The sequence below is a fragment of the Haliotis cracherodii genome, unplaced genomic scaffold (assembly GCF_022045235.1).
Source record: "Haliotis cracherodii isolate W230 unplaced genomic scaffold, xgHalCrac1.p SCAF_1, whole genome shotgun sequence".
In the NCBI taxonomy this organism is placed as follows: domain Eukaryota; kingdom Metazoa; phylum Mollusca; class Gastropoda; order Lepetellida; family Haliotidae; genus Haliotis; species Haliotis cracherodii.
Window position 1 is genome coordinate 74,858,830 of NW_027266264.1, and position 15,066 is coordinate 74,873,895.

General features: G+C 47.0%; 1 protein-coding gene across 2 annotated transcripts; it reads right to left on the bottom strand.

Annotated features, from left to right (window-relative positions):
- Nucleotides 1-1,138: 1,138 nt before the first annotated feature.
- On the bottom strand, nt 1,139-11,601 carry LOC139468658 (uncharacterized). 2 transcript variants are annotated; one of them, XM_071250792.1, is made up of 5 exons: nt 11,495-11,601; nt 6,763-6,886; nt 4,650-4,762; nt 3,036-3,188; nt 1,139-2,244 (listed from the first exon to the last, which is right to left on the bottom strand). In XM_071250792.1, exons 1-5 carry the CDS (start codon nt 11,550-11,552, stop codon nt 1,568-1,570), a joined length of 1,125 nt encoding a protein of 374 aa, XP_071106893.1. In that variant the 5' UTR covers nt 11,553-11,601; the 3' UTR covers nt 1,139-1,567. The 2 variants fall into 2 exon arrangements, with proteins under 2 accessions (XP_071106893.1, XP_071106884.1); XM_071250783.1 differs by having other exon boundaries at nt 6,763-6,889.
- Between the last annotated feature and the right edge of the window lie 3,465 nt (nt 11,602-15,066).

Genomic DNA, 15,066 nt, shown 5'->3' on the forward strand with positions numbered 1-15,066 from the left:
GAGAGGGAAACGGGTAGTTGTCATGTGGGACAGAGAGAGGGAAACGGGTAGTTGTCATGTGACACAGAGAGAAGGTAACGTATAGCTGTCATGTGACACAGAGAGAGGGAAACGGGTAGTTGTCATGTTGGACAGAGAGAGGGAAACGGGTAGTTGTCATGTTCGACAGAGAGAGGGAAACGGGTAGTTGTCATGTGGGACAGAGAGGATGAAACGGGTAATTGTCATGTGGGAAAGAGAGAGGGAAACGGGTAGTTGTCATGTGACACAGAGAGAGGGAAACGGGTAGTTGGCATGTGACACAGAGAGAGGGAAACGGGTAATTGTCATGTGGGACAGAGAGAGGGAAACGGGTAATTGTCATGTGGGACAGAGAGAGGGAAACGGGTAGTTGTCATGTGACACAGAGAGAAGGTAACGTATAGTTGTCATGTGACACAGAGAGAAGGTAACGTATAGTTGTCATGTGACACAGAGAGAGGGAAACGGGTAGTTGTCATGTTCGACAGAGAGAGGGAAACGGGTAGTTGTCATGTTGGACAGAGAGAGGGAAACGGGTAGTTGTCATGTGGGACAGAGAGAGGGAAACGGGTAATTGTCATGTGGGACAGAGAGAGGGAAACGGGTAGTTGTCATGTGACACAGAGAGAAGGTAACGTATAGTTGTCATGTGACACAGAGAGAAGGTAACGTATAGTTGTCATGTGACACAGAGAGAGGGAAACGGGTAGTTGTCATGTGGGAAAGAGAGAGGGAAACGGGTAGTTGTCATGTGGGACAGAGAGAGGGAAACGGGTAGTTGTCATGTGACACAGAGAGAAGGTAACGTATAGTTGTCATGTGACACAGAGAGAGGGAAACGGGTAGTTGTCATGTTGGACAGAGAGAGGGAAACGGGTAGTTGTCATGTTCGACAGAGAGAGGGAAACGGGTAGTTGTCATGTGGGACAGAGAGGATGAAACGGGTAATTGTCATGTGGGAAAGAGAGAGGGAAACGGGTAGTTGTCATGTGACACAGAGAGAGGGAAACGGGTAGTTGGCATGTGGGACAGAGAGAGGGAAACGGGTAATTGTCATGTGGGACAGAGAGAGGGAAACGGGTAATTGTCATGTGGGAAAGAGAGAGGGAAACGGGTAGTTGTCATGTGACACAGAGAGAAGGTAACGTATAGTTGTCATGTGACACAGAGAGAAGGTAACGTATAGTTGTCATGTGACACAGAGAGAGGGAAACGGGTAGTTGTCATGTTCGACAGAGAGAGGGAAACGGGTAGTTGTCATGTTGGACAGAGAGAGGGAAACGGGTAGTTGTCATGTGGGACAGAGAGGATGAAACGGGTAATTGTCATGTGGGACAGAGAGAGGGAAACGGGTAATTGTCATGTGGGAAAGAGAGAGGGAAACGGGTAGTTGTCATGTGACACAGAGAGAGGGAAACGGGTAGTTGGCATGTGGGACAGAAAGTGTCATCGGTCAGTATGACTTTCTTGGGTCCATATAGCACGACAAAGTGCCCTCAAAAATGGTCAGTAATATATAAGTTTTCATATATGTTTCATGCAATCATTATATGATGTCCCCTTCCATGCTGCTTTGTCTGAGAATCAGTTTCCCTCCTCGTATCACGGGCTCCATGTCGTTTATTTCGACTTCTTCAAAAATCCGGGAAGAGTTGCTCCCGGCAGTAACGTCACGTTGTCCTTGACTGTATGCCTCCCGTGCACCACCATGACGTCCCCGTGCTTGATGCATGTCATGGTCATCCTGTGGCCCTTCAGAGCGTTCAGCGCCAGGGTGATCTGGGCGGGATCTGTTACCATGGTAAAGGTGTCGTTCCATTCTTTGATTATTTTCATGAATATGTATAGGTTTGTCTCCATGACGAAGTTCATCTTCCTTTTCATTTCGTTCACCTGCTTGGTATGCAGTTTTATTAAGTACAGGCCTGCCCATGTGTTCGGTGTCATGATCACCATGGCGAGAGTTGCCTCCCCTTGGCCCTGATCTGAGTTGATTATCACCACTTTCCTCCATATCGGCATGCAAGAACACGTCTTCATAGCCGTCATTGTCGCGGCCTCCTGAAGCGGAGCTATCACAAATAATTGGTGTGGTTATCAAATCTTTTTCTCCTTTCCGCTTTCTGTAGAGGCAGAAGATGAAGAAACCAAGGAACGCCAAGCAGATGGTGACTCCAAACGACCCTCCGACAAGCAGGCCGATCTTGACTGCAGAGCTTGTACCTGGAATACACGGCACAGAACGTCTGCGTTACAACTTTGAAATGACATGTTCAGTTATGTTATTATTGTTGTTCTTTCCTATCGATTGTTTTGTTTGTTGGTTAACGTTACATATGGAGGCGATGTGTACCAAACAACTCAGTGACTGGTGCCAATAGCATCAATCCGGTTTGGATACGATGGCATGCAATGTCGCCTCTTGCGACAAATATAGGTTTGAGGGCATCTATAATACCCCCGAGTTTCTTTCATGTTACTCAACCAAACATATCACGTCTCATCATTGATATTTACCGGCTGGCACCTTAAACCATGGTTAGCAGAATGTGGAAAAAACAAAACTAGATCGAGGTTTAACCGCGAATGCTTCTCCATCGCCCTTTTCCGGAAGTACTCGGCCATCTTCCCGAGGCAAGAGAGTTAACTGACTTTAAAAGTCCAGTTTCCACCCTTGGACTATGCAGATTGGACTATGCATAAACTCGTTAGTCCAGCCAAAATGTAACTCCATAATACCAACCTAGTTTGGCAAGGGTGGAAACTGGACTTTTATAGTCAGTGGACTCTCTTGCCTCGGGAAGATGCTTGGGCAAGTGACTTTGTTCAAAATGTGGCTGTTAACCTTCTAGCGCCTAACAGGCAGCTTGAGTTGTATACTGCCAAGGGAGCTGAGAATGATTTTTGAGTGCACATTGATCCAGTGACCGGGGTAACAAATAGCCTTTTATTATTAGTATATATTATTTTTATTATGACCATACTGCAAGCACTGCAATGAAGAGGAAGCTTACTTGTAGGAACTGCTGCTCTGTACTTGAACTTGATAGTTCCGGGAGCTGCACCTTCTGAGTGAAACAAGACCCGTACTGTTTCTCCAGTACTCTGGAAAGTTTTTGTACTGTTATCACACAAGTTGCCCAGGAAAGAACTGCTGGTTGAAGTTCCTGAAACCAGGGATCATAGAGCAGGTATTGGACACTATTTCCACACAAGCAAACTGTGAAGGCGTGAGAGCATGGAGCAGATATTGGACACTATTTCCACACAAGCTTATCTGTGAAGGCGTGAGAGCATGGAGCAGATATTGGACACTATTTCCACACAAGCTTATCTGTGAAGGCGTGAGAGCATGGACCAGGTATTGGACACTATTTCCACACAAGCTTATCTGTGAAGGCGTGAGAGTATGGAGCAGGTATTGGACACTATTTCCACACAAGCTTATCTGTGAAGGCGTGAGAGCATGGACCAGGTATTGGACACTATTTCCACACAAGCTTATGTGTGGAGGCGTGAGAGCATGGACCAGGTATTGGACACTATTTCCACACAAGCTTATCTGTGAAGGCGTGAGAGCATGGACCAGGTATTGGACACTATTTCCACACAAGCTTATCTGTGAAGGCGTGAGAGCATGGAGCAGGTATTGGACACTATTTCCGCACAAGCTTATCTGTGAAGGCGTGAGAGCATGGACCAGGTATTGGACACTATTTCCACACAAGCTTATCTGTGAAGGCGTGAGAGCATGGAGCAGGTATTGGACACTATTTCCGCACAAGCTTATCTGTGAAGGCGTGAGAGCATGGAGCAGATATTGGACACTATTTCCGCACAAGCTTATCTGTGAAGGCGTGAGAGCATGGAGCAGATATTGGACACTATTTCCACACAAGCTTATCTCTGAAGGCGTGAGAGCATGGACCAGGTATCGGACACTATTTCCACACAAGCTAATCTGTGAAGGCGTGAGAGCATGGAGCAGATATTGGACACTATTTCCACACAAGCTTATCTGTGAAGGCGTGAGAGCATAGAGCAGGTTTGGACACTTTTTCCACACAAGCTAATCTGTGAAGGCGTGAGAGCATGGAGCAGGTATTGGTCACTATTTCCACACAAGCTTATCTGTGAAGGCGTGAGAGCATGGACCAGGTATTGGACACTATTTCCACACAAGCTAATCTGTGAAGACGTGAGAGCATGGAGCAGGTATTGGTCACTATTTCCACACAAGCTTATCTGTGAAGGCGTGAGAGCATGGACCAGGTATTGGACACTATTTCCACACAAGCTTATCTGTGAAGGCGTGAGAGCATGGAGCAGGTATCGGACACTATTTCCGCACAAGCTAATCTGTGAAGGCGTGATAGCATGGAGCAGGTATTGGACACTATTTCCACACAAGCTTATCTGTGAAGGCGTGATAGCAAGGACCAGGTATTGAACACTATTTCCACACAAGCTTATCTATGAAGGCGTGAGAGCATGGACCAGGTATCGGACACTGTTTCCACACAAGCTAATCTGTGAAGGCGTGAGAGCATGGACCAGGTATTGGACACTATTTCCACACAAGCTTATACTACTTTCCGTTGTTTCAGTGGATTGTTGTCAATTCTTACCATCAAATACCTTGATGAAGTCATTCGGGCAATTTATTGTTGACTCGACAAATCTCACTAGGACACTAAGTTGTTGATTTCCTGTGTCAATGATCCAGGATTTTTCAAAGGGTCTGCAAAATAAATCTCTTTTAGTCCATCTGACTTTGGTGTTTACAGACGCACATGTATACTCAACAACAAAAGTTCCTGTGACACCAATATTTCAGTGTATTTTTCAAACCAGTAAAGTTTGGTTTTCAATATTGTAGTACATGTATGGAATCAAGTCACAAAAACGCAACTGCTACAGAAAAGCATGCATTCCATGCAAAAGTTGACTTTTATGCAAGACCGAAGAATGGGTATGAAAACATGTGCGTTAACGGGATTCCATATGCATTGTTTAGCATCGTGCTGACAACAACCACTCAACAACAAAATTACGCAATTATACATCATTACGAAATGCCACGCCTGTCCGAAAATGAGCGTCTGCGAGCCATTGGTATGCTTGAAACAGGATCGAGTCAACGTGATGTTGCAAGACAATTTAACGTCCACAGAAACACCATGGCAACGTTGGCAACAGACGAATGCAGTCAGAAACCATCCTCGGAGTGGCAGCCCCCGCGTAACCAATAATCGACAAGACAACTGGATTCGAACAACACAACTACGAAATCGATTCCAGCCAGCAACAGTGACTGCAAGGAGCATCCCTGGCCTTCGACGAATATCTTCACAAACCGTACGTCGTCGCCTCAGATGTGCAGGGATTGTCGCCAGAAGACCCGCCATACGTCCCATTGTGACAGGAAACCACCGTCAAGCACGTCTACAGTGGTGCAGACAGCGTCTACGCTGGACGGCCATGCAGTGTGGACAAGTTCTCTTCACCGCTGAGTCTCGTTTTCACCTCTGCCACGGCGATGGACGGATTTGAGTATACCGACGTCGAGGTGAACGTTACGTCAATCATTGTGTCATGGAAGAAGATCGGTCCAGGGGCGGCAGCGTTATGGTATCGGGTGGGACTACAGCAAGACAGAGGACCCGTTTGATAGTGGTAGAGTGAAATTTCAATGGACAGCGCTACCACGACGAGATCATCAGCCCTGTTTTTCTACCGTTTTTGCGTCGTCATGGCCCAGGCATTACCTCTCAACATGACAAAGCCCGGCCTCATATTGCTCGACTTGTTCAGGGTTCTCTTCAACAAAACAACGTGAATGTCATCCCCTGGCCGGCTCGCTCCCCTGATCCACCACCAATCGAGCACATGTGGGATAAGATGGATCGCCTTCGACGTCAACCACGTGTTTCACAGACACTCCAGGAATTTCGAAACATGCTCCAGCAGATATGGACAGATATCCCACAGGACTTTGTGCGATGCCTGGTCCATTCCATGAGGCGAAGATGTGTTGCTTGCCTTGTTGTAAAGCGTTCGATTCCGAAAATGGACATTATGTGTGAAGCCTATTTGGCATGTCATGATTGATGCAATGTTGACGAAAGGTGCGTAAGACTATAGGTACTCACTATTTTAATGTTTCCTTTGACGTTGGTAGTATATGATGAACGTCGTATACTATACAAGGTCTGATATGAGAACTAAAGTGTGTTTTACAAGGTCTAATATGAAGAGTAAATTGTGTTTTACAAGGTGTGATATGAAAAGTCAACTGTGTTTTACAAGGTCTGATATAAGAAGTCAACTGTGTTTTACAAGGTCTGATATGAGAAGTCAACTGTGTTGTACAAGGTCTGATATGAGAAGTCAACTGTGTTTTACAAGGTCTGATATGAAAAGTCAACTGTATTGCACAAGGTCTGATATGAAAAGTCAACTTGCGTGTACAAGGTGTGATATGAGAAGTCAACTGTGTTGTACAAGGTCTGATATGAGAAGTCAACTGTGTTTTACAAGGTCTGATATGAAAAGTCAACTGTGTTGTACAAGGTCTGATATGAGAAGTCAACTGTGTTGTACAAGGTCTGATATGAGAAGTCAACTGTGTTGTACAAGGTATGGTGGCATAGGAGGTGAAGTGTGTAGTACCAGGTCTGATATATGACAAGAAGTAAACTGACCCATCCCCCTAGGTTGATCGACTGGAGTGCTACCTACCTGCCGGTGGTGTCCTGGCCTGACCGGTATGTGACGGGGGTGAAGTCCCATGTAGGCGACAAGTACTGGAGGGTGCTGGGGACAGTGCCTGGGGCAGCGCTGTACATGGCAGGGGAGGCTGTGGCTGCTGGGGGACACACGGGGATAACGGTATATTCAGGCTACTTCTGAGTTGGACAACTGTTTCCATGCAAATTATCTGTTATTGTACACACATTTAGAATTGTGTGTAATGCACCCGTGGGGTGAACAGTTTGACGCTGCAGTCAGCATTGTTTAAGCTACATTTGGCTGGACATTTGGGAGAAACAAAACGTGTCTTTCTGGACACCTGTTCCCTGCTCGGCGGAACAAGCGTTTCTTTCTAGCATCACGGGAATCCTCATCATCCCATCATATCATCCCATCATCGTCACATCAACCCATCATATCATCCCATCATCGTCACATCAACCCATCATATCATATCATCCCGTAATGTCATGTCATCCCGTCATCACTATCCTATCATATCTTATCCTATCAGGGGCGGTTATTTTCAGACTTATTAAAAGAGAAGTGTACCCATGTGTGCAATCTAAACCTTAGCCTTCAGCTTGTTATTTTTGGCCTCAAAGAGAATTGTCTTTCAAATGAAACCTTTGACCTGACAAAATTTTACATTTACAAATGCAAAGTTTCTAACACCACTCTAAGCGTGACACATTTCAAACGGGTTCTTCAGGACAGATATTGCGTTGAGAACAGGTATTTCAGCAACAAGTGAAGTTTTATCAGAAATGGATGCTCAACTATTCTTTTTGTGAGTGACATACTTACTAATTTATTAGCTTAAATTGTTATCGAACGAGACCCGTGAAGATGCGGGGTAGAATAGGTCTTCAGCAACCCATGCTTGTCGTAAGAGGCAACTAACGGGATCGGGTGGTCAGGCTCGCTGACTTGGTTGATGCATGGCATCGTGTCCCAATTGCGTGGATCGACGCTTACGGTGTCAATCACTGGATTGTCTGGTCCAGACTCGATTATTTACAGGCCGCCGTCATATAGCTGGAATACTGCTGAGTGCGGCGTTAAACAACAAACAGCAACAACTACATGGGGCTCCTGTTACCATGTAAGGTGTGGCCACACGTGTCACAAGTCGCCGGTACTGCAACAGTATAAACACAGTTGGTCAAGTAATTCAATACGCAGTAATTTTTATTTTGAAGTTTACACGATATACGGCTTTTGAAAAGATGTAAACACTGACCGACTACTTCCACATTCCTGTGGGAACCCCTTGGAATTCCCCAGCGCGAATACATACAGAAGTGTTCTTTCTGATCACTTCAAGCCATTTAATCTTGAACTCAGCGTTTAAGTATACATTGTCAAACGTGAGAGAGTTTGACAGCATGATCGTTCACGACCCATCCTAGTGAACAAAAGGAAGAAATGCACATCCAAACTATCGTAGATCGAATCGTTCCGTGTCTTGGCTGACAGTGACAGACAATAGCTCTACACAAACCCCTGACACACACACCTTACACCCCTCCCCCCCCCCATAAAATCACCCGTTACACACACCCCTTACACTCACCCGTTACACACACCTCTTACACACATACCTTACACACACCCGTTACACACACCCGTAACACTCACCTCTTACACTCACTCGTTACACACACCCCTTACACACACCCGTTACACACACCCCTTACACACACCCGTTACACACACCTCTTACACTCACCCCTTACACACACCTCTTACACACCACCGTTACACACACCCCTTACACTCACCCCTTACACACACACCCCTTACACACACCCCTTACACACACCCCTTACACACACCCCTTACACACACCCCTTACACTCACCCGTTACACACACCGCTTACACTCACCGCTTACACTCACCCCTTACACTCACCCTTACACACACCCGTTACACACACCCGTTACACTCACCCGTTACACTCACCCCTTACACACCACCGTTACACACACCCCTTACACTCACCCCTTACACACACACCCCTTACACTCACCCGTTACACTCACCCCTTACACACACCCCTTACACACACCCCTTACACTCACCCGTTACACACACCGCTTACACTCACCGCTTACACTCACCCCTTACACTCACCCTTACACACACCCGTTACACACACCCGTTACACTCACCCGTTACACTCACCCCTTACACACACCTCTTACACTCACCCGTTACACACACCCCTTACACACACCCCTTACACTCACCCGTTACACACACCCCTTACACTCACCGCTTACACTCACCCCTTACACTCACCCCTTACACACACACACCTTACACTCACCCGTTACACTCACCCTTACACTCACCCCTTACACTCACCCCTTACACACACCCCTTACACTCACCGCTTACACTCACCCCTTACACTCACCCCTTACACACACACACCTTCCACTCACCCCTTACACTCACCCCTTACACACACCCGTTACACACACCCGTTACACTCACCCGTTACACTCACCCCTTACACTCACCCGTTACACTCACCCGTTACACACACCCGTTACACTCACCGCTTACACTCACCCCTTACACTCACCCCTTACACACACACACCTTACACACACCCCTTACACTCACCCCTTACACACACCCCTTACACTCACCGCTTACACTCACCCCTTACACTCACCCCTTACACACACACACCTTCCACTCACCCCTTACACTCACCCCTTACACTCACCCGTTACACACACCCGTTACACTCACCCGTTACACTCACCCCTTACACTCACCCGTTACACACACCCCTTACACACACCCCTTACACTCACCCGTTACACACACCCCTTACACTCACCGCTTACACTCACCCCTTACACTCACCCCTTACACACACACACCTTACACACACCCCTTACACTCACCCCTTACACACACCCCTTACACTCACCGCTTATACTCACCCCTTACACTCACCCCTTACACACACACACCTTCCACTCACCCCTTACACTCACCCCTTACACACACCCGTTACACACACCCCTTACACTCACCCGTTACACTCACCCCTTACACTCACCCGTTACACTCACCCGTTACACACACCCCTTACACACACCCCTTACACTCACCCCTTACACACACCCCTTACACACACACACCTTCCACTCACCCCTTACACTCACCCCTTACACTCACCCCTTACACTCACCGCTTACACTCACCACTTACACTCACCCCTTACACACACACACCTTCCACTCACCCCTTACACTCACCCCTTACACACACCCGTTACACACACCCGTTACACTCACCCGTTACACTCACCCCTTACACTCACCCGTTACACACACCCCTTACACTAACCCGTTACACACACCCCTTACACTCACCCGTTACACTCACCCGTTACACACACCCGTTACACACACCCGTTACACTCACCCGTTACACACACCCGTTACACTCACCCGTTACACTCACTCGTTACACACACCCGTTACACTCACCCGTTACACTCACCCCTTACACTCACCCCTTACACTCACCCCTTACACTCACCCCTTACACTCACCCGTTACACACACCCGTTACACACACCCCTTACACTCACCCTTACACTCACCCGTTACACTCACCCGTTACACACACCCCTTACACTCACCCTTACACACACCCGTTACACACACCCCTTACACTCACCCTTACACTCACCCGTTACACTCACCCGTTACACTCACCCCTTACACTCACCCTTACACACACCCGTTACACACACCCCTTACACTCACCCTTACACACACCCGTTATACACACCCCTTACACACACCCCTTACACACACCCCTTACACACACCCCTTACACTCACCCGTTACACACCCCCCTTACACTCACCTCTTACACTCACCCGTTACACTCACCCTTACACTCACCCGTTACACTCAACCTTACACACACCCCTTACACACACACCCCTTACACTCACCCGTTACACTCACCCTTACACACACCCGTTACACACCCCTTACACTCACCCCTTACACTCACCCCTTACACTCACCCCTTACACTCACCTCTTACACACACCCCTTACACACACCCGTTACACACACCCTTTACACTCACCCCTTACACTCACCTCTTACACACACCCCTTACACTCACCCGTTACACACACCCCTTACACTAACCCGTTACACACACCCCTTACACTCACCTCTTACACTCACCCCTTACACTCACCCTTACACTCACCCCTTACACTCACCCCTTACACACACCCGTTACACACACCCCTTACACTCACCCGTTACACACACCCCTTACACACACCCGTTACACACACCCGTTACACACACCCCTTACACACACCCGTTACACACACCCTTTACACTCACCCCTTACACTCACCCGTTACACACACCCGTTACACACACCCCTTACACACACCCGTTACACACACCCGTTACACACACCCCTTACACACACCCGTTACACACACCCGTTACACACACCCCTTACACACACCTGTTACACACACCCTTTACACTCACCCCTTACACTCACCCGTCACACACACCTGTTACACTCACCCCTTACACACACCCCATACACTCACCTCTTTTCCCCCTACTTCGATAAAGCCAGCGACCTGACCGGACCGCACTCTGTACTGACCAGTTTGGAATAATTCTGTTTCCCTGTGTACTCACCTACTAGAAGTGCGGAAACAAAGACCGCCTGTAAAATAGTCCTTCCTTCTAACATCATTCAATCACACTCAGGAGAAAACAGAATTTGCTTTCAAATTTTACATCCTGTTTTCTAAGAAAACCTACACCTATTTAGAACATGTTGGTATTGCCCAATACATGTCAATATTGACCACACACAGCAGTTGTCTACCTTTGCCGTGGAAATAAAACAAGTCTCTAAATTCAACATTTAAACATGCTGTTTACTCCTGGTGCAAGTGCTGATTTCTTAATGTACTAGCATTACGATAAATCATATGTACTCACTCTTGGAACACGTGTAGTGAAGCTAATGTTTCCTACAAACAAAATACATAAATATGACTTTCGCATACCATTTCCTTTTGCCATTCATCAGCCCTTTAGATGAACGTGTGTAAAGGCAACGTGCTTAAACCAGCACGAATCCAGCGCAGCGGTCTGTGTGTGTGCTTTCGTGCGTGCGTGCGTGCGCGCGTGTGCTGAAATCCTGCCGATTTCATGAGCGCTTCCGGTGGTTTGGATTTCACACTCCTGGCACCCTCAATGGACCATATAAGCTAGATGCCCCCAAAATAAAAGTTTAATGGGGAAGGTAGGTGGTAAGATGTTTAATAAATGAACTGTTGCAATTTGGACGAGTGAGTCATGAAAGGGTAATAGTGGAAGCAAAGCCATAACTGCTGATGATAATTGTACTCTTTCTTATGGATTTCATTGGGGCGGTCGGGTAGCCTAGTGGTCAAAGCGTTCGCTCGTCACGCCGAAGACCCGGGTTCGATTCCCGACATGGGTACAATGTGTGAAGCCCATTTCTGGTGTCCCCCGCCGTGATATTGCTGGAATATTGCTAAAAGCGGCGTAAAGCCAAACTCACTGACTAACTATTAATTTCATACGTAGGATAAACAGTTACGGGTGCATGGTGTACCATTGTTGTGAGCTGGTGCTTGTGTTGGTGCTGGTGTTGGTGCTGGTGTTGGTGCTGGTGCTGGTGCTGGTTCTGGTGCTGGTCCTGGTGCTGGTGCTGGTGCTGGTGCTGGTGCTGGTGTTGGTGTTGGTGTTGGTGCTGGTGTTGGTGCTGGTGTTGGTGCTGGTGCTGGTGCTGGTGCTGGTGCTGGTGGTGCTGCTGGTGTTGGTGCTGGTGCTGGTGTTGGTGCTGGTGCTGGTGCTGGTGCTGGTGGTGCTGGTGTTGGTGCTGGTGCTGGTGCTGGTGTAGCTGAAAGGCCACTTGTAGTGTACTGTGCTGTTATTGAAATCATCTTCTCCACCCACCCGCTGACTCCTTGACATTAGAGATCTCAGTGTGTCATTTCTTTGTAAAAATAGTTTGCAAATGATCTGAGTGCCTGTTTGCTCTTTACGGGACAAGAAGTGTTTTTTCAGACAGGGCGAATAAAGATAATAGAAATTGTTATCCGTGAGTTTAGATTCAAAGGTGTTTCATAAGGACAATTACTATGCTTCACAAATTCTACCCTTGTAGGATGTAAAGCCCAGCCCATCTACCTTTTAACCCTCTACTTGTTGGGCCAACCACCCTGTCTCACTTCAGGCCACCGACTGCTAAAACTGAACGTGAATGATTCAGACAAAGTTTGGACATATCTTCACTATCCACCAGCTACGTTGCGACACCTACCCTCATTCCCCGTTATCTATTGCAAAGAGTCAACGGAGTGATAGAGGTATGCGGTCAGTTCTCACCCTAGTCCTGAAGCAGACGCCCGGCGTCGAATGGTTTGCTATTCTAACACGTACTGACAGACCCGTGAAGATCCGGGATAGAATAGGTCTTCAGCAACCCATGCTTGCCGTAAAAGGCGACTATACTTGTCGTAAGAGGCGACTTACGGGATCGGGTGGTCAGGCTCGCTGACTTGGTTGATGCATGTCATAGTATTCCAATTGCATGGATCGATGCTTATGATGTCAATCACTTTAATGTCTGGTCCAGACACGATTGTTTTACATACTGAGGTCATATAGCTGGAATATTGCCGAGTGCGGCGTTAAACAACAAACAACCATATTATTTATATTTAGAAATCTGCGTAAGTGTATGGAATCGTTTAAATAAAGATCTTTCATTACCGTTTTGTGGTCACATAACTCAATATGAGTGGCTAATAATTCAACTGTTTTTTAGTTTATTTTTTCGCTTGGATAGTGCCAGAGGGATGGATTACCAATTACGAATGCTTTTCCTTGCCGTTAGACTTAGGTGAGGTGGAAAGGGGCGCCTGCGTGCATGCGTGATTATGTGTGTGCGCGTGCGTGCGTGTGTGCGTGCGAGCGTGCGTGCGTGTCTGCTTGTACTTGTCCAGATTTTAATGCTGGTTTATACTGCTTGCCTAGCCCATTTAAATACCATGCCGCCATTTAACATGGATACCCCACTCAGACACAGTCGTCATATATTGCTAGTGCGGCGTTAAATGACAAACAGACATGTGTCAGTCATCAGGTGGCATAGTTTCAGTAACACAGTACAAGGATGACTTGTTTTGGTTCATTGTCACAAACATGGATGGTTGATCAAGTTTCTGGTGGTAAAACCCCAACAAGGATGGTTGATCTGGTTTCTTGAAGATGGTTGATCGGTTGTTTTTTTGTGTTATAACGCCCTCATGTATGGTTGATCTGGTTGCTTGTGGTGTAACACCAACATGGATGGCTGATCTGGTTACTTGTGGTGTAACACCATCATGGATGGTTGATCTGGTTACTTGTGGTGTAACACCCACATGGATGGTTGATCTGGTTACTTGTGGTGTAACACCATCATGGATGGTTGATCTGGTTACTTGTGGTGTAACACCAACATGGATGGTTGATCTGGTTACTTGTGGTGTAACACTAACATGGATGGTTGAACTGGTTACTTGCGGTGTAACACCCACATGGATGGTTGATCTGGTTACTTGTGGTGTAACACTAACATGGATGGTTGATCTGGTTACTTGTGGTGTAACACCAACATGGATGGTTGATCTGGTTACTTGAGGTGTAACACCAACATGGATGGTTGAACTGGTTACTTGCGGTGTAACACCCACATGGATGGTTGATCTGGTTACTTGTGGTGTAACACCAACATGGATGGTTGATCTGGTTACTTGTGGTGTAACACTAACATGGATGGTTGAACTGGTTACTTGCGGTGTAACACCCACATGGATGGTTGATCTGGTTACTTGTGGTGTAACACTAACATGGATGGTTGATCTGGTTACTTGAGGTGTAACACCAACATGGATGGTTGAACTGGTTACTTGCGGTGTAACACCAACATGGATGGTTGATCTGGTTACTTGTGGTGTAACACTAACATGGATGGTTAATCTGGTGTCTTGTGGTGTAACACCAACATGGATGGTTAATCTGGTGTCTTGTGGTGTAACACCAACATGGATGGTTAATCTGGTTACTTGTGGTGTAACGCCTCATGGATGGTTGATCTGGTTACTTGTGGTGTAACACTAACATGGATGGTTAATCTGGTTACTTGTGGTGTAACACCCACATGGATGGTTGAACTGGTTACTTGT

Excerpts from the sequence above, each read along its gene's own strand:
- LOC139468658 (XM_071250783.1), bottom strand. The coding sequence starts at position 11,552 with ATGATGTTAGAAGGAAGGACTATTTTACAGGCGGTCTTTGTTTCCGCA. Across the intron at positions 4,763-6,762 it reads GGCCAGGACACCACCGGCAG|ACCCTTTGAAAAATCCTGGA; the intron begins GTAGGTAGCACT and ends TTTATTTTGCAG. Across the intron at positions 3,189-4,649 it reads CTTCATCAAGGTATTTGATG|GAACTTCAACCAGCAGTTCT; the intron begins GTAAGAATTGAC and ends CCCTGGTTTCAG.